The sequence below is a fragment of the Heterodontus francisci genome, chromosome 7 (genome assembly GCF_036365525.1).
Source record: "Heterodontus francisci isolate sHetFra1 chromosome 7, sHetFra1.hap1, whole genome shotgun sequence".
In the NCBI taxonomy this organism is placed as follows: domain Eukaryota; kingdom Metazoa; phylum Chordata; class Chondrichthyes; order Heterodontiformes; family Heterodontidae; genus Heterodontus; species Heterodontus francisci.
In genome coordinates this window covers 16,060,143-16,085,445 of record NC_090377.1, presented here as the reverse complement: position 1 = coordinate 16,085,445, position 25,303 = coordinate 16,060,143, and the positions used below count along the sequence as shown (strand labels likewise).

Genomic DNA, 25,303 nt, shown 5'->3' with positions numbered 1-25,303 from the left:
CTTAGATTCCTATCATGTAATATTGAGGCAAAGTAATCTGTATTGATACTATAAGCAACAATGAAATAACACAAGTGATTTTTTTTTTGTTAAGGTGTTGCAAGTTGTCACATTGTAGTGACTGCTAAGGCAAAGAGTATATCTATAGCTGCAAGTTCCGAGGGCGTGGAATACTGTCAAATGTAAACAATTGTATTTGGATGTTGCATCCAATTTTAATCATATTTATAAAACAAAGGGTCTATAAATGATTAAAATCAATGCACAAATTATGCTTCTGAGCCATAGATTATTAGGGCTGATTTATCCCATTCCCCCTAGTGGAATCTGGGTGGTCAGCCAGGCAAAAACTGCGCACCTGCCTTCCCACAAGTTCAGTCTTATTCTGCTCTTTAGGTAGGCGAAAGGGCCACCCAACGATTGGAAGGTACATGAGGTCCTTCTTTTGATTGGGAAACAGCTGCTTTCACCTGAGGCTGCCATTGTGGCTTTCCTCCCAAGTCAACGAGGCAACAAGAGAAGCCAAAGCACAAGAGGCTTGCTCCTCCAAGCCTCAAAAGGAAGCCTATGACCTTCCTTGCCCTGTGCTTCTCTCTACTTTCTCCGACCCTTCCCTTCCCGCACACCCTATGCAATGAGGTCTGGGAGTTTAAATGCCCTCAGGCTTCATGTTGTGGAGGATCCGATGGTTTGCCATCTGCCTCTGTCCCCGTTTGCGTGACTCCCGGACAGGAGTTAAATTAACCCTATTGAGTTTCTTCTTCTTTGGCCTCTTTGTCTCGAGAGACAATGGGTAAGCGCCTGGAGATGGTCAGTGGTTTGTGAAGCAGCACCTGGAGTGGCTATAAAGGCCAATTCTAGAGTGACAGACTCTTCCACAGGTGCTGCAGATAAAATTGGTTGACAGGGCTGTAACGCAGTTGGCTCTCACCTTGCACTTCTGACTTTTTTCCTGCCAACTGCTAAGTCTCTTCGATTCACCACGCTTTAGCCCCGCCTTTATGGTTGCCCGCCAGCTCTGGCGAATGCTGGCAACTGACTCCCACGACTTGTGATCAATGTCACAGGACGTCATGTCGCGTTTGCAGACGTCTTTAAAACGGAGACAAGGACGGCCGGTGGGTCTGATAGCAGTGACGAGCTCGCTGTACAATGTGTCCTTGGGGATCCTGCCATCTTCCATGCGGCTCACATGGCCAAGGCATCTCAGGCGCCGCTGGCTTAGTAGGGTGTATATGCTGGGGATATTGGCTGGCTCGAGGACTTCAGTGTTGGAGATACGGTCCTGCCACCTGATGCCAAGGATTCTCCGGAGGCAGCGAAGATGGAATGAATTGAGACGTCGCTCTTGGCTGACGTACGTTGTCCAGGCCTCGCTGCCGTAGAGCAAGGTACTGAGGACACAGGCTTGATACACTTGGACTTTTGTGTTCCGTGTCAGTGCACCATTTTCCCACACTCTTTTGGCCAGTCTGGACATAGCGGTGGAAGCCTTTCCCATGCGCTTGTTGATTTCTGCATCGAGAGACAGGTTACTGGTGATAGTTGAGCCTAGGTAGGTGAACTCTTGAACCACTTCCAGAGTATGGTCGCCGATATTGATGGATGGGGCATTTGTGACGTCCTGTCCCATGATGTTCGTTTTCTTGAGGCTGTTGGTTAGGCCAAATTCGGTGCAGGCAGCCGCAAACCTGTCGATGAGTCTCTGCAGACACTCTTCAGTGTGAGATGTTAATGCAGCATCGTCAGCAAAGAGGAGTTCCCTGATGAGGACTTTCCGTACTTTGGTCTTCGCTCTTAGACGGGCAAGGTTGAACAACCTGCCACCTGATCTTGTGTGGAGGAAAATTCCTTCTTCTGAAGACTTGAACACATGTGAGAGCAGCAGGGAGAAGAAGATCCCAAACAGTGTAGGTGCGAGTACACAGCCCTGTTTCACGCCTCTCAGGATAGGAAAGAGGTCTGATGATGCGCCGCTATGCTGAATTGTGCCTTTCATACTGTCATGGAATGAGGTGATGATACTTAGTAGCTTTGGTGGGCATCCAATCTTTTCTAGTAGTCTGAAGAGACCACGTCTGCTGACAAGGTCAAAGGCTTTGGAGAGATCAATGAAAGCAACGTAGAGGGGCATCTGTTGTTTGTGGTATTTCTCCTGTAGCTGTCGAAGGGAGAACAGCATGTCAATGGTGGATCTTTCTGCTCGAAAGCCACACTGTGCCTCAGGGTAGACACGCTCAGCCAGCTTCTGGAGCCTGTTTAAAGCGACTCGAGCAAAGACTTTCCCCACTATGCTGAGCAGGGAGATTTCACGGTAGTCGTTGCAGTCACCGCGGTCACCCTTGTTCTTATAGAGGGTGATGATATTGGCATCGCGCATGTCCTGTGGTACTGCTCCCTTGTCCCAGCACGGGCAAAGCCGTTCGTACGATGCTGAAAGTATAGCAGGCTTGGCACTCTTGATTTCAGGGGTAATGCCGTCCTTCCCAGGGGCTTTTCCGCTGGCTGGAGAATCAATGGCATCACTGAGTTCCAATTTTGTTGGCTGTATGTCTAGCTCATCCTTGACTGGCAGAGATTGGGCTGCATTGAGGGCGGTCTCAGTGACAACATTTTCCCTGGAGTACAGTTCTAGGTAGTGTTCCACCCAGCGGTCCATTTTCTTGCGTTTGTCAGTGATTGTGTCCCCTGATTTAGATTTGAGGGGGGCAATCCTCATGATGGTTGGCCCAAAAGCCCTCTTAATGCCATCATACATTCCTCTGATATTTCCGGTGTCAGAGGCCAGCTGAATATGACTGCATTGGTGTTGCCAGTAGTCATTTGCGCAGCGCCTGGCTGTTCTTTGTGCAGCGCTTCTGGTTGGTTTAAGTGCTAGAGATGTTAACTCGCTGGGGGCTTTCTTGTAGTTCAGCAGTGCAATGCGCTTGGAAGCTATGACAGGTTCCAGCTCTTCAATGTGAGATTGAAACTAGTCTGCATTCCACTTCACACGTTTGCCATAGGTGGTCGTTGCTGAGTCGTAGATGGCGTCTCTGATGTGGGCCCATTTGGTCTCTGCATCCCCTGTGGGAGTATTTTGAAGGGCTTTTTTGAGTCAATTTAGAAACTTACGTAACAGCTGTGGATGAGAAATTCTGCTAGTGTTGATGCGCGGGCAGCCCTTCTGCTTGGAGTGATGCAGCTTCTTTGCTTTGAGGCTAACCTTGCTGCACACCAGGGAGTGGTCAGTGTCGCAGTCCGTACTGTGGAAGCTGCGTGTGATTTGAACTCTGTTTAAAGAGGCTCACCTTGTGACGATGAGGTCCAGCTGGTGCCAACGGCGTGATCTTGGGTGCCTCCAAGAAACCTGGTGACAGGATTTAGTGTGAAAGAATGAGTTGGTGATACAGAGGTTATGATAGGTACACAACTCAAGCAGTCTCTGACCATTCTCATTCATCCTACCAGTGCCATAGCGTCCAAGGCAGGAGGGCCATGAGTCATGGTCGGCCCCAACCCTGGCATTAAAGTCCCCCAGCAGGAACAGGTGTTCGGTGTTGGGGATGCTACTAATGATATTATGGAGTTCCACATGGAACTGGTCTTTAGCTTCAGGTGGGGAGCAGAGTGTTGGCGCATAGATGCTGAGTAGGTGTACTAGACCAGAGGCGGTGAACAGTCGGATGGATAGTATGCGTTCCGAGCCATTTGAGGGTGGCTTTATCATGCTGAGCAAAGAGTTTCTGATGGCGAAGCCCACTCCATGCTGTCTTGGTTCTTCAGGATCCCCACCCTGCCAGAAGAAGGTGTAGTGTTTCTCTCTTAGAGATCCGCTCGCAGGGAGGCGTGTCTCCTGAAGTGCTGCAATGTCTACATTGAGTCTACTGAGCTCGTTGTTAATGATGGCGGTCTTCCGAGAATCGTTGATTTGTGTAAGGTCTTCCAACAGGCCAGGACACACAGTTCTGACGTTCCAGCTTGCAAAACGAAGGGCTGGTACCTTCTTTCCTTTTTTGGTCGTGCCGTTTGATGTGGTGTTGCAGTCCACTTGTCGGGCAATGACCCTGAGCTCCAAGCACCCATTGAAGCAGGTGGACTGTGGCGGGACAGAACCTTACTGACCGGTGGCTGCCCGGTTTGAGGCGGGCGGTAGCTGTCCAGTGAGATGCGATGACCTCTCCCACCGATAAAGGCAACCCGTGGCACCCAATCTCTACACCAATTGAGCTGGACTTATAACCTGTAACTGCTGCCTTCCGTGTTGATTTGGTCGCTGTGAGGCGACTATGGAGTGGCCTCTCCATGGCGCATGCCTGGGCGGATGTATGGAAGTTGTGAGTTGCCCAAGTGGCAAAACCCCCCCTCTCGGCCTTCCTGGTGGGGTCCAAAGGAGTGCAGAGCACGACGTTTGGCACCGGTATGGCTGCAGGAACTGCCGGAAACATGCCAAAGGTTACACATGACCGCCTTCGGGGTTCCGCTCCGGATTTTCTGTTAGTGTTTACTCCCTTAGCCTTGGCCTCTCCCGAGACGCCCACAAGGCAGTGGGGTTGTTAGGGCCCCTACACAAGGGTAGGTGGATGCCGGTGGGGAGGAGGGGGTGCGAGGGGGGAGCTGGGAAGGGGCCAGCAGGGGGTAGGGGAGAGGGGTGCAGAGGAAGGGGGTGCGAGGGGGAGCTGGGAAGGGGGCAGCAGGGGGTAGGGGAGAAGGGTGCAGGGGAAGGTGGTGCGAGGGGGAGCTGGGAAGGGGCTGCATGGGGTAGGGGAGAGGGGTGCAGGGGAAGGGGGTGCGAGGGGGTGCGAGGGGGTGGGGTGCAGGCAACAAAACACCTCACCATCGTCCCCCCCACAATGATGCACTGCCACTGGGATTGGGTTCGGGAGCCGAGCCGGAGCCGCGGGGAAAGCCCGCGTGGAAACAGCGCGGAGCCGCCGAGTGAACAGGCTTATATACATCACCAGGAGCAGTGCCATAGGGGATCTGCTGGGATGTTCAAATAATCTGCTGTAAACAGGGAAAGCTAGATAAGGGAGAAAGGAATAGAAGGTTATGCTGATCGAGTTGGATGAAGAGGGGTGGGGTTGGCTAATGTGGAGCACAAGCACTAGCATAGACCAGTTGGGCTAAATGGCCTGTTTCTTTGCGTTAAATTCTATGTAAAATTCCACTTATTTTTTGAATCCAAGTTTCTACTTAACTGCTCCATATTGTGCACAAAGCATCACAGTTCAATAGTGCTTACTGTTGCTAAGTTATCTTTTATTTCTAACAATGCCAAATTATTTTTGGAGTTTTTAAGGTGTTTGATCACACCTGCAAGGCCTATGTGCACTCTCATTGATTTACAAGAGCAAAGCTAAACAGCTGCCCCAGAATATGAATTCAGATTCAGATCACAATAGAACTACTGAAGTGTAACCAATTACAAATTAAGTAGTAGTGCCCGAGCAGAAGCGCTACTCACACTGTCAATTCAAACATATTGAACTAACTAATAATGGTTCAAGGAATTGTAGATTAAGTGGCAAATTTTAAAACATCAAAGTAACAAAGGAAGTTATAAATGCAGCAATTATGTTGTTGCTGCACAGGTGGCGTGGTGCCAACATATTGGGCCACTGATCAATAGGTGTACATACAGAGAGGACAAGTAGGAGATAGGGTCAAGGATCACTGTTGTACATGACACTGGCAAAGCAATGCGCTATCTGCTCAATGCATGCGTGATGTGGGAATTTAAAAAAGACAAAGTGAAGACTTGCATTTATATAGCAACTTTCACAACCTCAGGACATCCCAAAGTATTTTACAGCCCAATAAGTACTTTATAACTATAGTCTGTTGTACCGTAGAAAACGTAGCAGCTAACTGTGTGGAGTTTGCAAGTTCTCCCTGTGTCTGCGTGGGTTTCCTCCGGGTGCTCCGGTTTCCTCCCACATGCCAAAGACTTGCAGGTTGATAGGTTAATTGGCCATTATAAATTGCCCCTAGTATAGGTAGGTGGTAGGGAAATATAGGGACAGGTGGGGATGTGGTAGGAATATGGGATTAGTGTAGGATTAGTATAAATGGGTGGTTGATGGTCGGCACAGACTCGGTGGGCCGAAGGGCCTGTTTCAGTGCTGTATCTCTAAACTAAAAACTAACTGTGCAAGGTTCCACAACCTGCAATGTGATAATGAACAGGTGATCTGTTTTAATTATGTTGGTTGAGAGATAAATGTTGGCCAGGGCACCAGAGAGAACTCCTCTGCTCTTCTTCAAAACTGTGCTATGGGATCTTTTATATCCACCTGAGAAGGTTGTTCTGAGGGTTTAAAATCTGACCCAAACAGCAGTACCTCTGACAGTGCAGCATGCTCTCAGTACTTGGCTGGAGTGTTAGTCTGGATTTTGTGCTCAAGTTTCATAATGGGACTTGAAATAACAATCTTTTGACTCAGAGGCAAGAGTGCTACCCACTGAGTCACAATTGATATGGGAAGTGTGAAAAAAATAGAGCGCATGAATGGGATGGGAAACGGGATTCCAACATTAAGTGTTTGGACATGTGTTTGTGATTTTATGAGGTAGAATTTCCACTATGGTGCTTTTGTTTGTCTGCTGTAACTTTGGCAGACGTTTTGGAGAAACCCCTCCATAACTTTAGGTGTCCATCTTCATAGTAACATTAGGAGCTACCCATCAGGCTCCAAACACTTACCAACAGTGAAAAGAGTTGCTCTGAACTGGTTAATAAAGCACACTTGGCGCAGCCTTGAGCAGGTTTCCTGCCCACTCTTTTAGCTAGCAATGGATGTGGACTATCAACTGAGAGGTTATAACTAGTAGGAATGACTGAATAGGCTGTGACTCTGTAGAAACGAGAAGGCTGAGGGCTGACCTGATGGAAGCCTTTAAAATTATGAAGGAATTTGATAGGGGAGATGAAAAGAAAACTAGTCCAAAACTAAGAGTCATACGAGAGTCACTAATAAATCCAATAAAGAATTCAGAAGAAAGCTGTTTACTCAGAGAGTTAGAACGCACAGTTACAGGGAGTAGTTGAGGCAAAGAACAGAGATGTATTTAAGGAGATGCTAGATAAGTACATGAGGGAGAAAGGAATAGAAGAATATCCTGAAATAAAAACAGAAAATGCTGGAAACACTGTAGAGAGCATCTGTAGAGAGAGAAACAGAATTAGCATTTCAGGTCTGTGACCTTTTGTCAGATGTGCTTCTGTCTGGAGCTCTCGTAGAGCGATGAAGAGCCATCTCTTGCTCTAGAATCCATCCATGGAGTTTGGGGATTGGAGTGAAGACTGGCAGAGGATGAAGGAGTCATGGCAGCTGCCAGGAAGGTGAGCGTACACATTGAAGAAGCTCTTGTGGTTGCAGACCAGCTGAACGTTGGGGGAGTGGAAGCCCTTTCTCACTGGGCAGTGAGTTGGTGCCTTGACGGTCACATGGGTGCAATTGATGATACCCTGCACCTGTGGGAATCCAGTGATGGCAGCAAAACCCACAGCCCTCTGTCCCTGTGAGGCTGCATCTTTTTCAAATTGACTACTGTCCAGCTCTGGCAAAAAGAGCATCAGTAACCTGCGAGATGCAGTGGTGTGCAGCCGTTTACAAGATGCTACAACATCTGTGGGTGATCCTTGGAAGGAGCCAGAAGTGAAGTTTAAGGCCACAGTGACTTTGACGGATACTGGCAGTGCATAGCAAGCAGCACTGTGAGGTCTTTGGCGATGAGGGCACAGATCTCTGTGATCATGTAGCTGGATTTTTGCAGTCTCCTGTGGCACTGGTTCTCGGTCATCTCAAGATAGCTCCTTCTCGCCATTAGATCCTATGCTGAGGGTAAGGCCTTCGTGTCCTTCCTGCTCCTCATCACCATTGGAGCCCCATTGCCAGCTGTAGCCTTCCTCAAGTAGTTCCCCCAGTTGTGTTTGGCAGCCTTGGCCCCTTCTCTTACGTCCCTGCGATGTCAGGAGGGTGATGACCTGCCTCACTGCCTGAGCGCTTATTGCCCACTGTTTCCCAGTGGCCCTGTTCCCTTCTGTTCTGGCCCAGTCAGCGCATGCAACCCATGTGTGCCTGTCAAAAGCAGAACATACCCCTTAACAGGCTTTCAATGAGCTCTTTAACAATCTTAATTGGCCTTCTTGATGGATCGGGGGCAAGTTGGGGCTGCCCTGATGAAACTTGCTGGCGCTAGGAATGGCGTTGGGAAATCGGCACGCTGCAGTATTTTCACACACCCCACCCGCCCTGCCACCCTTCAGCCCTTTGTTACCGGAATGGGGAATTTTTGACTCAAACGGCCTCCCCCCACTCTTCTATATTTGTATAACTAAAAAAAGGAAGTGTTCTAAGTAGACGGGTAAAAGCCCACAATGTTTTAACACCAAGAAATGCAGGTGGGAATGTGAGGAAGAACTTTTTTTACACAGTGAATGGTAATGACCTGGAAACTGCTGTCTACAAGAGTGGCGGAAGCGGATACTGAACGATTACAAAAAGAAATTGGATGGGCACTTGAGGACAATAAACTTGCAGGGCTAAGGCGACAGAGCAGGGGAATGGGACAGGCTGGATTGCTCTACAGAGAGCCAGCATAGAATCGATGGGCTGAATAGCCTCCTTCTGTTCCATTATGACTCAATGACTCATGTTTTTTCTCCAAAAAAAGTCCACATTTTTCCCTGACATTTATCCAAACTTGCTGGAAGCAATGCTCAGGCAGATCAGTCAAATTCCCAGTGATTCCAGGACAGTCCTGAAGCATTGGCAACCCAAATGAGATGAGATCAGTGCGTGCGAGATTCCGACAGGTGCAATTCCCATCCTGCTCACATCAGTTCTGCGAATATCACAGAACTTTCCTTAAAGACAGGAATGTGTGCAGTGAGACAAAGCACAAGGCCTTGGACATCTGACAAGTTCAGTAACAAATTTAATTGGTTTTCCTGCCATAACTTCAATGGGGAGATCACCAAATGCCTCCAGAAAGTGGTCATTTTTAGCCTTTTGCACTGTTTCTTTGTGTCTTCCGTTGGACAGAGGTTCCAGCCAAATGATTGTTATGATTTGAGATGCTATGTGCTACGGCTGAATCAGCATAAGATCTTGAGGGAGCTTGATAGGGTAGATGCTGAGAGGCTGTTTCTTCTAATTAGTGAGCTTAGAACTAGGGGGCAAAGTCTCAGGATATGGGGTTGGTCATTTCGGACTGAGATGAGGAGAAATTTCCTCACTCACGGGAATGTGAATCTTTGGAATTCTCTACTGCGGAGAATATCGGCCCATTCTACTCAATCTCTCATAGGACAACCCTCTCATCCCAGGAATCTAGTGAACCTTCGTTGCACCCCCTCTAAGCCAAGTATATTCTACCTTGGGTATATAGAGACTGTCGTCGCCATTATGTAGGCAAAAAAAAAGATAAACAACAAATAAGTTTTAAACGGAATTTGTTAAAATCCTGACTGTACTGCTTGACTCACACTGGATCTTACCTCGTTCACAGGTACGTACTGGCTCCCTCTGCTGGACGTGTAAAATTGCTGTACAGAGCCATTTGTAATCTTTTGGTTTAGAAACCATTGTTGGTCAACATATACACTTAACAGGAGTAATTTAAAACAGTGCATTCATTGAGTGGTAAACACAATAACAATGCCAATAATAATATCCAGGCTTCTGCCATTCGTAGAATTTAAGAATTACCTTTATTTCAGCCAGATTTTTGCCTTTACTGTGACAGATATGAGGAACAAAATGTTCCTGTTCAAATATTTGATTCACAGAAATAGATAGTTTAAAATAAATATAAGCAAAACTGATTAAACTGTTATCAACAATGGATTTTTTAAATGAGTTTTCATATTATATACCCTCTGTTCATTCACTTACATATATATATTGCGTGTTATACATCTAGATGTGTTACAGTTTCATTATTTTCAGTATTTGTGGGTTTGAGAACCACTCCAGAAACTTGACCACATATTCTAGGATGACACTCCAGTGCAGTACTGAGGGAGCGGTGCATTTGTCAGAGGTGCCAACCTTTGAATGAAACATTAAACCAAGGCCCTGTCTGCCCCCCTCAGGTGGAAGTAAAAGATCCCATGGCACAGAAACAGTTTTTCCAGGCTTAGATAAGTTAGACAAGGAAAAACAGTTCCCATTAACTGATGGTGCAAGGACCAGGGGACACAGATTGAAGGCTTTGGGCAAGAGATGCAGGGGGAATGTGAGGAAGAACTGTTTTACACAGCAAGTGGTAATGATTTGGATCTCGTTGCCCATGAGAGTGGTGGAAGCGGTACAATCAATGATTAAAAAGGAAATTGGATGAGCAGAAGGAAATAAAATTGCAGGGCTATGGGGATCGAGCAGGGGAGTGGAACTGACTGCATTGTTCCACAGAGAGTCAGCATAGACTCAATGAGGCAATTGGCATCCTTCCATGCCATCAATGACTCCATTTCGAAGCAGGGAAGTTCCCTCCAGTGTCCTGGCCAATATTTATTCCTCAAGCAACATCTAAGAGGTGCGAGCAATAGAATAAGAAGTGGCAGAGGAGAGAATGGAAGAAAGAAAGTGGTAGAGGAGAGAGTGAAGGAATAAGAAATGGTGGCGGGGACAATGAATGAAAGAGAAGCGGCTGCAGGAGAGAGTGAGGGGAAGAAAGTGGCAATGGAGAGAGTGAGGAAAGTTGAAGTGGAAGCGGAAAGGCTCAATCCCAGAATCAGAAATTCTGGAAACACAGAGTTGTGTACCTTTAGATTTGACTAGTCTAACACACTCCTGGCCAGACTCCCACATTCATCTTCCACAAACTTAACCTCATCCAAAACTCTATTGCCCGGATTCTAACTTGCACCAAGTCCCGTTCACCCATCACCCCTGTGCTTACTACCTACATTGGTTCCTGGTTGAGCAATGCCTTGATTTTAAAATTCTCATCTTTGTTTTCAAACCCCTCCAGCCCCACAACCCTCTGAGATCTCTGCACTCCTCCAATTCTGGCCTCTTGAGCGTCTCTGATTTTAATCGTTCCACCATTTGCGGCTGTGCCTTCAGCTGTCTGGGCCCTAAGCTCTGGAATTCCCTCCTAAACCTCTCCACCTCTCTACCCTTCTCTCCAACTTTAAGCCATTCCTTAAAATCCTACCTTTTTGATCAAGCTTTTGGTCACCTGCCCTATTATCTCCTTAATAAAAGCAAAATACTGCGGATGCTGGAAATCTGAAACAAAAACAAGAAATGCTGGATTCACTCAGCAGGTCTGGCAGCATCTGTGGAAAGAGAAGCAGAGTTAACGTTTCGGGTCGGTGACCCTTCTTCGGAACAGGGTCACTGACCCGAAACGTTAACTCTGCTTCTCTTTCCACAGATGCTGCCAGACCTGCTGAGTGAATCCAGCATTTCTTGCTATTATCTCCTTATGTGGCTCAGTGCTAAATTTTGTTTGATAGCACTCCAGTGAGGTGCTTTGGGATGTTTTATTACATTAAAGGTGCTATATAAATGCAAGTTGCTGTTGACGTTTGTTAATGTTTTGGGTTAAACTTTGCATCAGAACAACACTGGCATTTTTTCCCTCAATGATTCCTAATCCTAGAGCCAGAGACATCGACAAACGACACACATGACCCTTTGCCAGTGTAGCAATCTTTTGTTTAATACAGTTTGTAATAAATTATTGAACACATTTCAATTTCCATGGGAAATTACCATAATGTCTGCAAGATGTGGATTAAAACAAAAGAGTGTATTTCCCTCTTATAAATCACAAAAGTTTGCCCCTCCAATGACATTCCAGTAGTTAGAGACCCATACATGACCCTCTCCGTTCACGAAACATCATTGATCCCTGCTCACGGGCTATTCAAACAGTACTTGCAATGGTGAAGGGCAGCGCCTGTGGAATCAGATACTGTTTAACAACGAAGGAAGGAATATCTGGATGGGGGTGGGGGGAACAAAGATGGTGGAGTTGCGGGGTGGGGGGAAGATCAATAGGTCCTCTGACCTGCATGCAATGAACCCGTATTGCAAATCGAGAATAATGTGTGACTGGGATGGAAAGTGTATTGCACAGAAAGGGCGCTGCGCTGAGTACTTGTAATGGCATCTAATACATCAGAATAATATACACTGGTGTACGTGGCATCTGCTATTGTTTTTACAAAATATAGAATTCTAGTGCTCTGCTAAATCTGCAGTTGTAATATTACAAACTAAAACAAAAAGTGGTAAATTTGAAAGTATTTTTGCTTCCATCCCTCTCTGCTGTGTGGAAGGCGCACTCAGAAGAACATCCAAAAGTTCTCCCATTTTCATGTGACTGTAAAGTCACAGTCTGGACTCCCGACTGCCCGAGCAGTCTGCTGAATCCACTAAGAAGAGGACGCCGTCAGGTTAATTGCCGGTGAGTGATCCTCGTTTCACCTGCCCTCTGTTAGCACCTACTGTTCAGCGCCGGGCTGCGGGAGTACTCTGGTGGGAAAGATACCTGGCCTGATTTTAACGGTGGGGGCCCATTAAAAGTGAGTGCCAGGTACATCACAATGGCAGCTGGGCTGCCCATAATCTGTTGTCGGTGCCTATCTATAATTCATGCTGGTTACAAGTTTCACCCCGTAACAGCCTTGCTCATGTGTTTGCATATGTGTATATATGTAAGTGTTTGCATGTGTGTACATATGTTTGCGGGGGTGAGTGTGTGTGTGTAAGTATTTGTGTATATATGTAAGTGCATATGTGTGTAAATGTAAGTGTTTGCGGGGTTAAGTGTATGTATATGTAAGGATTTGGATGTGTGTATATGTGCTTGTGGGGTGATTGTGTGTGCATGTAAGTGTTTGTGTGTGTATATGTAAGTGTTTATATGTTGACATATGTGTGTATGCATGTAACTGATTGTGTGTATATGTGCCTACATGTGTAAGTGAGTATATGTAAGTGTTTGTGTGAGTGTTTATGGTACACCAAATCTCCAGAACACATATTAAACATACATTCTTTGGTTATGCGACCTTAAAAGTGGTAGGAGGGGGACAATTATCCAATTGGAGTGTTCGCCAGAGCTGGCGTGGTTTTTGTGCCTTAGGCATTTGGAACAAGGCGGGTGGATGGAGTTCAGATGCAGATCAGCCATGGTCTCACTGAGTGGTGGAACAGACTCAAGGGATTGAATGGCCTCTTCCTGTTCCTACGTTCCCATCTTCTTCTTGTTTTTTTGAGGGATTTTTTTTGGAAAGGTCTCCGCCTGGAGTTTGTCCTGTTGGGGTTGAGAACGTCACTCAGCTGTGGCCCAAACATTGCACATCCTCAGTCCATCCCTCTCGATCATATACGGCACAGGATTTCAAAGGGTTTTGACGACCATAGTTTTTTTTCTGTGCCTGCCATCGCTAACTGCTGTCTGGACCTTCGTTCAGGAAATATGTACACATCTCGCCCTTGCCCTTGACCTTAACCAGTCCCCGGTACTCCAAGTGATAATTTTCAGCTGACAGGACCTGGTACATATCTGTAGTCACCTGAGGAGATAACAAGCAACCAAATTAAAGGATGACAGAAGAAGATGAAGTTAAGTACAAAACTGGAATTTGCTGTAAATACACAGCAGGATGCATAAGTAACTGCAGAGAGAAATGGCAGGCTAATGTTTCGGGTATAATTTACATATCACCTTTCACAACCTCAAGATGCTCCAAACCAATTTACAGTCATTGACATACTTTTTGAAGTCATGTTGGAAAGACAGCAGCCAATTTGCACACAGCAAGCTCCCAGAGATAAATATTGACCGGGACATTGGGAGAACTCAGTTGCTCTTCTTCCAAATAGAGGCCATGGGATCACTTACGGCTACCTGAGAGAGCAGACAGGGCCTCATTCAATTGATGGTGCAATTGACAGTGCAGCACTCCCTCAGTATGGCGCTGGAGTGCCAGCCAAGACTTTTTACATTGAAGTCCTGGAGCAGGACTTTCCTGCCTCAGAGGTGAGAGTGCTACCACTGAGCCACAGCTGACCAGTTCTAGTGAAGGGACGCGACCCAAAACTTTTCTATTCTCCTTTTAGCCTTGATGGTTTTGCTGTGTATTTCCAGCATTTTTCTTTTTTTGAAGGATTTTTTTTACTTTATTAATTCTTCAGATGTGCATGTCATTGGCAAGGCCAGCATTTATTGCCCATCTCTAGTTGTTCTTAGCTTAGTGGCTTGTTGGTCACTACAGAAGGCAGTTAATAGTCAACCCTGTTGGTGTGGGACTGTGAGACTTTAAGCACCCATTGGTGATTGATTAGTTGGCAAAGGGCTGGTAGAAGCTTGATTACCCTTCCTCTTGGATGGGAAGCAGCATTGGGCATGCATCTGAAGATAGAAGGGGCAAACAGCCACCAAATTAGGAAGAAAGTATTCAAAAAGCTTGAGTTTCCTCCAAGAAGAACTAAACTTCCATCTCAAAATTATGGGGGCAACTGCAGCCTAGTGGGAAAATGACACCCGTTTTACACGCCATCCGCTTTTTTTTTTAGAACATTACAGCGCAGTACAGGCCCTTCGGCCCTCGATGTTGCGCCGACCTGTGAAACCATCTGACCTACACTATTCCATTTTCATCCATATGTCTATCCAATGACCACTTAAATGCCCTTAAAGTTGGCGAGTCTACTACTGTTGCAGGCAGGGCGTTCCACGCCCCTACTACTCTCTGAGTAAAGAAACTACCTCTGACATCTGTCCTATATCTATCACCCCTCAACTTAAAGCTATGTCCCCTCGTGTTTGCCATCACCATCCGAGGAAAAAGACTCTCACTATCCACCCTATCTAACCCTCTGATTATCTTATATGTCTCTATTAAGTCACCTCTCCTCCTCCTCCTCTCCAACGAAAACAACCTCAAATCCCTCAGCCTTTCCTCGTAAGACCTTCCCTCCATACCAGGCAACATCCTAGTAAATCTCCTCTGCACCCTTTCCATAGCTTCCACATCCTTCCTATAATGCGGTGACCAGAACTGCACGCAATACTCCAGGTGCGGTCTCACCAGAGTTTTGTACAGCTGCATCATGACCTCATGGCTCCGAAACTCGATCCCCCTACTAATAAATACTAACACACCATATGCCTTCTTAACAGCCCTATTAACCTGGGTAGCAACCTTCAGGGATTTATGTACCTGGACACTAAGATCTCTCTGTTCATCTACACTACCAAGAATCTTCCCATTAGCCCAGTACTCTGCATTCCTGTTACTCCTTCCAAAGTGAATCACCTCGTACTTTTCCGCATTAAACTCCATTTGCCATCTCTCAGCCCAGCTCTGCAGCCTATCTATGTCCCTCTGTACCCTACAACATCCTTCGGCACTATCCACAACTCCACCGACCTTAGTGTCATCCGCAAATTTACTAACCCACCCTTCTACATCCTTTTCCAGGTCATTTATAAAAATGACAAACAGCAGTGGCCCCAAAACAGATCCTTGCGGTACACCACTAGTAACTAAACTCCAGGATGAACATTTGCCATCAACCACCACCCTCTGTCTTCTTTCAGCTAGCCAATTTCTGATCCAAAGCTCTAAATCACCTTCAACCCCATACTTCCGTATTTTCTGCAATAGCCTACCATGGGGAACCTTATCAAACGCCTTACTGAAATCCATATACACCACATCCACTGCTTTACCCTCATCCACCTGTTTGGTCTCCTTCTCGAAAAACTCAATAAGGTTTGTGAGGCACGACCTACCCGTCACAAAACCGTGCTGACTATCGCTAATGAACTTATTCTTTTCAAGATGATTATAAATCCTGTCTCTTATATCCTTTTCCAACATTTTACCCACAACCGAAGTAAGGCTCACAGGTCTATAATTACCAGGGCTGTCTCTACTGCCCTTCTTGAACAAGGGGACAACATTTGCTATCCTCCAGTCTTCCGGCACTATTCCTGTCGACAATGACGACATAAAGATCAAGGACAAAGGCTCTGCAATCTCCTCCCTAGCTTCCCAGAGAATCCTACGATAAATCCCATCTGGCCCAGGGGACTTATCTATTTTCACACTTTCCAAAATTGATAACACCTCCTCCTTGTGAACCTCAATCCCATCTAGCCTAGTAGCCTGAATCTCAGTATTCTCCTCAACAACATTTTCTTTCTCTACTGTAAATACTGACGAAAAATATTCATTTAACACTTCCCCTACCTCCTCTGATTCCACACACAACTTCCCACTACTATCCTGATTGGCCCTAATCTAACTCTAGTCATTCTTTTATTCCTGATATACCTATAGAAAGCCTTAGGGGTTTCCCTGATCCTATCCGCCAATGACTTCTCGTGTCCTCTCCTTGCTCTTCTTAGCTCTCCCTTTAGATCCTTCCTGGCTAGCTTGTAACTCTCAAGCGCCCTAACTGAGCCTTCACGTCTCATCCTAACATAAGCCTTCTTCTTCCTCTTGACAAGCGCTTCAACTTCTTTAGTAAACCACGGCTCCCTCGCTCGACAACTTCCTCCCTGCCTCACAGGTACATACTTATCAAGGACACGCAGTAGCTGCTCCTTGAATAAGCTCCACATTTCGATTGTTCCCATCCCCTGCAGTTTCCTTCCCCATCCTACGCATCCTAAATCTTGCCTCATCGCATCATAATTTCCTTTCCCCCAGCTATAATTTTTGCCCTGCGGTATATACCTGTCCCTGCCCATCGCTAAGGTAAACCTAACCGAATTGTGATCACTATCAACAAAGTGCTCACCTACATCTAAATCTAACACCTGGCCGGGTTCATTACCCAGTACCAAATCCAATGTGGCATCGCCCCTGGTTGGCCTGTCTACATACTGTGTCAGAAAACCCTCCTGCACACACTGGACAAAAACTGACCCATCTAAAGTACTTGAACTATAGTATTTCCAGTTGATATTTGGAAAGTTAAAGTCCCCCATAACAACTACCCTGTTACTCTCGCCCCTGTCGAGAATCATCTTCGCTATCCTTTCCTCTACATCTCTGGAACTATTTGGAGGTCTATAGAAGACTCCCAACAGGGTGACCTCACCTCTCCTGTTTCTAACCTCGGCCCATACTACCTCAGTAGACGAGTCCTCAAACGTCCTTTCTGTCGCTGTAATACTCTCCTTGATTAACAATGCCACATCCCCCCCTCTTTTACCATCTTCTCTGTTCTTAGTGAAACATCTAAATCCCGGAACCTGCAACATCCATTCCTGTCCCTGCTCTACCCATGTCTCCGAAATGGCCACTACATCGAGATCCCAGGTACCAACCCATGCTGCAAGCTCACCCACCTTATTCCGGATGCTCCTGGCGTTGAAGTAGACACACTTTAAACCAGGTTCTTGCTTGCCAGTGCCCTCTTGCGTCCTTGTAACCTTATCCCTGACCTCACTACTCTCAACATCCTGTACACTGGCACTACATTTTAGGTTCCCATTCCCCTGCTGAATTAGTTTAAACCCCTCCGAAGAGCACTAGCAAATCTCCCCCCCAGGATATTGGTACCCCTCTGGTTCAGGTGAAGACCATCCTGTTTGTAGAGGTCCCACCTACCCCAGAAAGAGCCCCAATTATCCAGGAAACCAAAACCCTCCCTCCTACACCATCCCTGCAGCCATGTGTTCAACTCCCCTCTCTCTCTATTCCTCACTTCGCTATCACGTGGCACGGGCAACAACCCAGAGATAATTCATGTTGAAGTCAAAAGTCAATTTATGGCATAGACAAAGCTTTTCCCTTTACCTGAATTCTGTCAGGGACTCCTGTACTGTCCATTCGGCTTGCCACATTGACAGTGTTTCCCCAGATATCATATTGAGGCTTGCGGGCTCCAATCACCCCTGCTACTACAGGACCAATGTTGAGTCCTAATTGGAAAAGGAGAGACTGTTGTATCACTTTTGCCTACTCAGATGTGTAACAAAACCTCCAACTTCTTCCCAGCACCTCATGTGGAACTCCTCACCTCTTTCAGTCTTTCTTCCTCCTATGGTCTACAGGTTTTTAAACCCTACACTTAGCGTCTAACCTTAACTCCTCGATTTGCCTCATCCTGACTTCCCCGGCAACAGAACTTCAGAAATGCAGAATTCGCTATTCCCCGTTACCAGTGCAATCAAACCCATGATTTGACTGGACTAGTAATCCAGAGGTCCAGGCTATGGCCGTGGAGACATAGGTTCAGATCTCACCACAGCAGCTGGTGGGATTTAAATTCAATTAATAAAAAATCTGGAATTGAAAGCTAGTTTTAGTAATGGTGCCATAAAACTATCAACATTCATAAAACCCATCTGACTCACTAATGTCCTTAAGGGAAGGAAATCTGCTGTCCTTACCCGGACTGGCCTACATGTGACTCCAGACCCATAACAATGTGGTTGATTCTTAACTGCCCTCTGAAATGGCCTAGCAACCCACTCATTTGTCAAGGGCAATGGGGGATGGGCAACAAATGCTGGCTTTGCCAGCAGCGCCCACATCCCATGAAAAGATAAAATAATCTGGCAGTCAGTGTACACTTTTTGCAAGAAAGCTGTCATTAAGTACCATGGACTTTTATAGAACCAAATACCATTGGTATAAAAGATATGCTAGAGATTTAAACCAATTATATATTGCTTGTATCAATTCGAGAAGTTAGACACTGTAAATGCTTCTTCTGGAGTAACATGTAGGCCAGACCAGCTTAAGGACAGCAGATTTCCTTCCATAAAGGAGAGTGGTGAACCAGATGGGTTTTTATGATAGTTTTCTGGCACCATTACTAAGACTAGCTTTCAATTCCAGATTTTTTATTAATAGAAATTAAATGCCACCAGCTGCTGTGGTGGGATTTGGACCCATGTCTTCAGGGCCATAGCCTGAGCCTCTGGATTACTAGTCCAGTGACAGTATCACTACACCACCATATCTGGATCATAGAGCGCAGAAGGAGGCCATTCGGCCCATCATGCCTGTGCCAGCTCTTTCAAATAACTATTCAATTATTCCACACTCTGCTCTTTCCTCATTGCCTTGCAAACGTTTCCCTTCAAATATTTAGCCAATCCCTTTTTGAAAGTTACTAGTGAATCTGCTTCCACTACCCTCTCGGGTAGTACATTCCAGGTCATAACAACGCCTTGTGTAAAAAAAAATGTTTTCTCATGTTGCCTCTGGTTATTTTGCCAATCATGTTAAGTCTGTGTCCTCTGGTTAGTGCTTTTATTGCCAGTGCAAACAGTTTCTCCCTATATACCCAATCAAAACCCTAAATAATTTTGAACACCTCGATTAATTACCCTCCTAACTTTCTCTGCTCTAAGTAGAACAACCCCAGCTTCTCCAGTCTCTCCACATAATTGAAGCCCCTCATCCCCAGCACCATTCTAATAAATCTCCTCAGCACGCTGCCCAATGTCTTGACATCCTTCCAAATAAAGGTCCAAGTTACCTATTTTCATCTGGAAATTATTAAATGAGTGCTCGTTGATGTACTTCATCTGGTCCATCAGTCTCATAGCATAGTCTGCCAGGGCCTTGATGTGTGTTTTCCCAGCTTTGTCATACGTGGAGTCATTCAGACCTGACGCTGCCATGTATGTGCTGCCTATGGTCTTAATCTTCTCCAGCTGGCGGAATTGCTCTTCGCTAATGATCTGTAATGAATCAAAGAACACCTTGCTGTAACTTAGAGACACGGGCCATAATTCCATCATTTGCAAGGTAGATATTAATGACCTCTACCGTCTAGGGTCAGGGGTCGGCAGCCTGTGGCTCCGGAGCTGCAATGGGTTGTTTAACATCTCATTTGCGACTCTCAACCTTTCCCAGTTGGATTACATTAACATGAAAAACCCTTAAAGAAAAATTAAATCAAGTAAATTAAGAGCCGTGTTTTTTATTGTGGGGCTAAAAAGCTCATCATTATGCTGCACTTTACAGTTTCAAATAATAATTTTAATGCAAAAACATCATCGTGCTCTAAATAAACCTGTTCAAATGGTATAGCTACACCATGGTTATAGATAATGCCTTTGGTTCGATGAGCAAGTTTCATGGTCACAACCATTATTGTTTCTATTATAGCTGAGACGATAAGTTATTCTGAATGTGCAATTAGAAACTTTTTTTTAAATCACGAGAATCGATAGCTGAAAAAATTGTCTTAATTTTATCCATCTTAAGTTATAGATTGTTTTAAAACTTGACTGACAAAATTATTGTTAAAAAAGTTTAAAAAACGCAATAATTCAGAGTTTGATCTATTACAATTTCAATTTTTTTTCGATTGATACATAAATTTAATGCGTATTTTATTACTATGTATGAAAATTATTCATTCCACCACAGACAGTTGGCAATTTGTCAAGTATTTGGTTTAGAAATGGCAAAAGTTCTGCTCATGGCTCCTAATAGTTTTTATTTTCAGCAGGCACATGGGAACACTGATCACCTCCAAGTTCCCCTCGAAGTCACATGCCATCCTGACTTGGAACCATATCGCCGCCGTTCCTTCACTGTCACTGGGTCAAAATCCTGGAATTCCCTCCCTAACAGCACTCTGGGTGTTCCTACCCCACATGGACTGCAGCAGTTCAAGAAGGCAGCTCACCACCCCCTTCTCAATGGCAATTAGGGGTGAACATTAAATGCTGGCCTTGGCAGTGACACCCACATCCCAGAAATAAATAAAATAAAATTGGCCCCATCTTAAATCAGGCATCTGGAAAATGATGTGTGGTTTCACCACCCACCCCCACTTTCCACCCTCCACCACTGTTCACCTATCACAGCACCCATCCCCGGATTCTGCCCACAGTATCCTACCCGAAAGTACATTAAGATTGCCAACCCTCCAGGAGACTCCAGGAATTAAAGATTAAACTCCGAGACACTGCTTCGAGCCAAAACAGAATAATCATGACAGCATCAACAAAATATTAACATTTATCAAAATGTAGCAGTTGGAGTACAAAAGGGTGTTGAACAGTCAAGAATCATCCAACTGGACCTTAAAACAAATCTCATACGCTTCCCAATTGGCATGGGAAAGCCATGTGCCCTGAGGATGAACGTGTTGGGTTAACCAATGGCAGGGCAGTGGGAGGCAGCACATCATGTCATGACACCACAGGCATACATCCAACCAGAATTGACAACCCAGTGTTGCCATTAGGATAGGATTTTAGCTGGGATACTGATGGTGCTCCTTCCGGTCCAGCAACGCCTAGATTTTAAAGTTCCCATTCTTGTTTTAAAATCCCTTCTGAGCCTCACCAACCCACCCCGCCCATCTCTGTAACCTCCTCCAGTCCTATATCCCTCTGAGATCTCTGCACTCCCCCAATTCTGACTTCTTGCGCATCCCCGATTATAATCGCTGGCTAATCATTTGAAGCTGTACCTTCAGCTGCCTAGACCCTAAGCTCTGAATTCCCCTCCCTAAATCACTCAGCCTCTCTCTCCTCCTTTAAGACGCACCTTACACCTACCTCTTTACCGTTTTTTGGTCATCTGTCCTAAATTAATGTAGCATAGTAAAATCTCCCAAGGTGCTTCAGAGCAGCATTAACAAACAAAATCTGACACCGAGCGACATAAAGAGATATTACAACAGTGCTCGGTCAATGAGGTGCATTTTTAAAAATTGAGGCATTGCCAGACTGGGAGCCCAATGTAAGTCATTGAGCACAGGGGTGATGGGTGAACAGGGCTTGGTGTGAGATAAGATACAGCGAGCAAAGTTAAAGATGGACTCAAAGAATTTACGGAGGCTGCAAGGTGGGGAAGCTGGCCTGGAGTGTGTTGGAATAGTCGAGTCTGGATGTAACAGATGAGGGCTTTAGCAGCAGAAACATGGATTGACACATCCTTACATCCAGTCACCCAATGTCAGCATCGCTAGCAGCACTTGCCTCATCAAAGTCAGCAATGATTTCATTTAGAAGCCGGAGGCACTCGACTCCTTCATTGTTTGCCTCCAACTCGACGTAAAACTCGGAGAAGTTGCTGATGGAGGCAAACATTACAGCCACACACTCGCAGGACTGGTAGTACAACTCGTCATTACGCCTCTCGCGTGCAAGGAAGTGTGCGGCGACATCTTTGGGCAGGATGTTGTGCAGAAGACGTCTGTTGTATGCCTGAAGTTCCTCCATTTCTTCTTTCTCTTCTGTGGCCTGAACAAGGAAATGGTAAAGACTTAATCTCATGTTGACATTTTTGAACACTTGTTCTTAATGAACTTCAGACTTACATTTATATACACAGTGTCTTATCACATTGTTTACACAATGCTCAATCACAGTTATTGCGCAGTATCATATATCTCTCAGGTATGATAGTCCTAGAACCATACAGCACAGATGGAGGCCATTTGGCCTATCTTGCCTGTGCTGGCTCTTTGAAAGAGCTAATTTGTCCCACTCTTTTCAGTTCCTTTTTGAAAGTTACAGTTCAATCTGCTTCCACCACTTTTTCAGGCAGTGCATTCCAGATCAGAACAAGTAGTAGCTGTGTAAAAATATTTTTCCTCATCTCCCTGCCAGGTTCTTTTGCCAATTATCTTAATTGTTCTGGTTATGATACACAGGCTACTAATCAACAAGAGAGGTTTGTGAGTTCAAACCTTGACAAGGCAAGTTGTGAAATTGTATTGAATAAATCAGGTAACTTATGGACTGGCACCAGGGCAACAGCCCCAGAAATATCCTCATCCTCAACCAATGGGCAGCACCCAATATGCAAGGGCAAGAGACAAAGCTGAAGTGTGGCCAATCATTTTCTGCCGCAAGTAGCAAGTGGATGATCCCACGCAGCCTCTTCCTCGGGTCCCCACCATCATAGGGGTCAGTCTCCAGCCAATTCAGTTCACTCCACATGGCATTAGGAAGCGTCTAAGTGCACTGGAGACAGCAAAGGTTGTGACGTGACCACATGCCAGCTGTAGTGCTGAAGACCTGCACACCAGAGCTACTCATTACACCCTCCATCCTCCAAAGCCAAGTTGCTCCAGTGCAGCTACGACATGTAGAAAATTGTCCAGCCATTTCCCATCACAAAAATCTGGACAAATCCAACCTATTTGCCTCTTCCCAATTATCAGCAAAGTGATGGAAAGAAGTCATCAAAAGTGCCATCATGCAACACCTACTCACCAGTAACCTGCTTGTCAATGTTCAGTTTGGGTTCGGAAATAACCACATAACATAAGAAATAGGAGTAGGCCATTCGGCCCCTCTAGCCTGCTCCGCCATTCAATAAGATCATGGCTTGTCTGATTGTGGTCTTAACTCCACTTTCCTGCCTGCCACCAATAACCCTCGTGTCATGCTAGCCCCACCTGCCAAGAATGAGGCACATTAATTTTGTCATGAACATTGATTTTAAAACTGTTACTGGAGTTAAGAAAGGACTTGTTAAACAGATCAGCCGTGGTTGGAAAAGACATTTGCATATTAACAGATGGTGCATGGAAGGACAAAGCAGCCACCCACAATGGACGTTTGATCACCAGATGTTGAAGGTGGGGGAGCTCGCATTCCAGGTTGACTGCTAAGATGGCCGAATACACAAATGGACATGGTCACACCAGCTAGTCACATGACTAACCTGCTGGGCAACCTGAGTTTTTTTGAATTTGTACAAACTGTTTGGGCAAAAAGCTATTTGCTCCTGGACTGTGAAGATCTCTCTCCTGTCTGCTCCCATCTCTTTCTCATAAGCCTCTGAATCCACTGAAGACACATGAATCCCAAGAAAGAAAAGCCTCCTACAGCGAACAAGACGAAAAGCAAGATCTACCTACAATCAAGGACTCTACAATGAGCTTGAAGAACCGTAACAACAACTCTTCAGATATTGCCTCAAACCTTTCCACTTTATTTCCTTCTGCTCTTTATGTCTCTATTTGCATATGTGTATCACGTATACATGTTAGTGTGGGGCGTGGTGTGTATCTGCAGACGTTAAACCAAATTAGAGTTTGTTTAATAAATTTCAACTTTTCTTCTTTAATCCTAAGAAAGCCTGTTTGTGCTGATTTCTTTGCCTTATAATTGGAAAGCGGTGAACAAGGATTCACCAAGGGGGAGCTAAAAACAATGTTTAAAAATAAAACCCTGTTACAGTAAGACCAGGTGAAGGCTGAAAGGGAACCTTAGATGTCTTTCTCATCTGATCGTGACATCTTGACTCCCTTGGCAATCAAAAATCTGTCTAACTCAGCCTTGAATATATTCAATGACCCAGCCTCCACTGCTCTCTGAGGTACAGAATTCCAAAGATGAACGACCCTCTGAGAGAAGAAATTCCTCCTCATCTCTGCTCTTATATTCTATGCCTTGGCTAATAAAGGGAACTATCCCATATGCCTTCTTGACCACCTTATCTACCTGCCCAGCCATCCTCAGGGATCTGTGGACATACAATCCAAGGTTCCTCCACACTTCTCTGTATCCTACCATTTATTGTGCATTCCCTTGCCTTGTTAGCCTTCACCAAAGGCATTACCTTACACTTCTCCAGACTGAACTCTATTTGCTAATGTTCCACCATTATGGTCACCATTACTGTCGTAGCTTTAAAAAAAAAATCCAGATTTATTTAATTGAAATCCCCCCAGCTGCCATGGTGGGATTTGAACTCCTGTCACTGGATTATCAGTCCAGGCCTCTGGATTACTAGCACAGTAACATAACCAATATGCTGTCATGCATCACACAGAGGTGAGAGAGATTGTCCCTCGACATCAAGACAGCATTCAACTGAGTATGACAGGAAGAGCCTGAGCAACACTGAACTGAATGATACAAAGAATTATTGACCAAACACGTAACTGGACCAACCATATTAACACCATGGTTAAGAAAGCAGAGGCTGGATATTCTGCAGTGAGTAGCTCACTTCCTGAACACGCAAAGGCTCTTCACCATCTACAAGGGTCAGCTCAGTTTAGTCATGGAATATTCATTATGCACCTGGCTGGGTGCAGCTGCAACACTGCTCAAAAAGCAGGAACACCATCCAGGACAGAACAGTTGGCTTGATCAGTGCCCCTCCCATTGGATTCGGTATTCACTCCTTCCACCACTGGCGCATGGTGGCTACTGTATGTGCTATCCACTATCTACAGGATGCAACACAGTAAATTGCTGAAGGTAATCTGACAGCATCCTCCTCCCTATGTGACCTCTACTGTGACGAAAGCCAAGAGCAGCAATGTTGAAGGAACCCCATCATTTGTAATCTACCCCCTCTAGTCACACACCATCCTGATTTGGACATTCTTCATCGTCG

The 25,303-nt window shown here is 45.5% G+C and overlaps 1 protein-coding gene across 4 annotated transcripts in view; it reads right to left on the bottom strand.

Moving 5' to 3' along the window:
• Positions 1 to 11,412: 11,412 nt before the first annotated feature.
• adcy5 (adenylate cyclase 5) overlaps positions 11,413 to 25,303 on the bottom strand; it is a 481,143-nt gene continuing 467,252 nt past the window's right edge. For 3 of the 4 annotated variants that reach the window (XM_068034838.1, XM_068034836.1, XM_068034840.1), the window contains exons 18-21: positions 21,922 to 22,185; positions 19,458 to 19,662; positions 17,765 to 17,889; positions 11,413 to 13,522 (exon numbers count right to left, since the gene is read on the bottom strand). In XM_068034838.1, coding sequence (XP_067890939.1) covers positions 13,394 to 13,522; positions 17,765 to 17,889; positions 19,458 to 19,662; positions 21,922 to 22,185 — 723 coding nt within the window. In that variant the 3' untranslated portion in view covers positions 11,413 to 13,393. The remainder of the gene's footprint in view (positions 13,523 to 17,764; positions 17,890 to 19,457; positions 19,663 to 21,921; positions 22,186 to 25,303) is intronic. The other variant, XM_068034839.1, reaches the window with a different exon arrangement.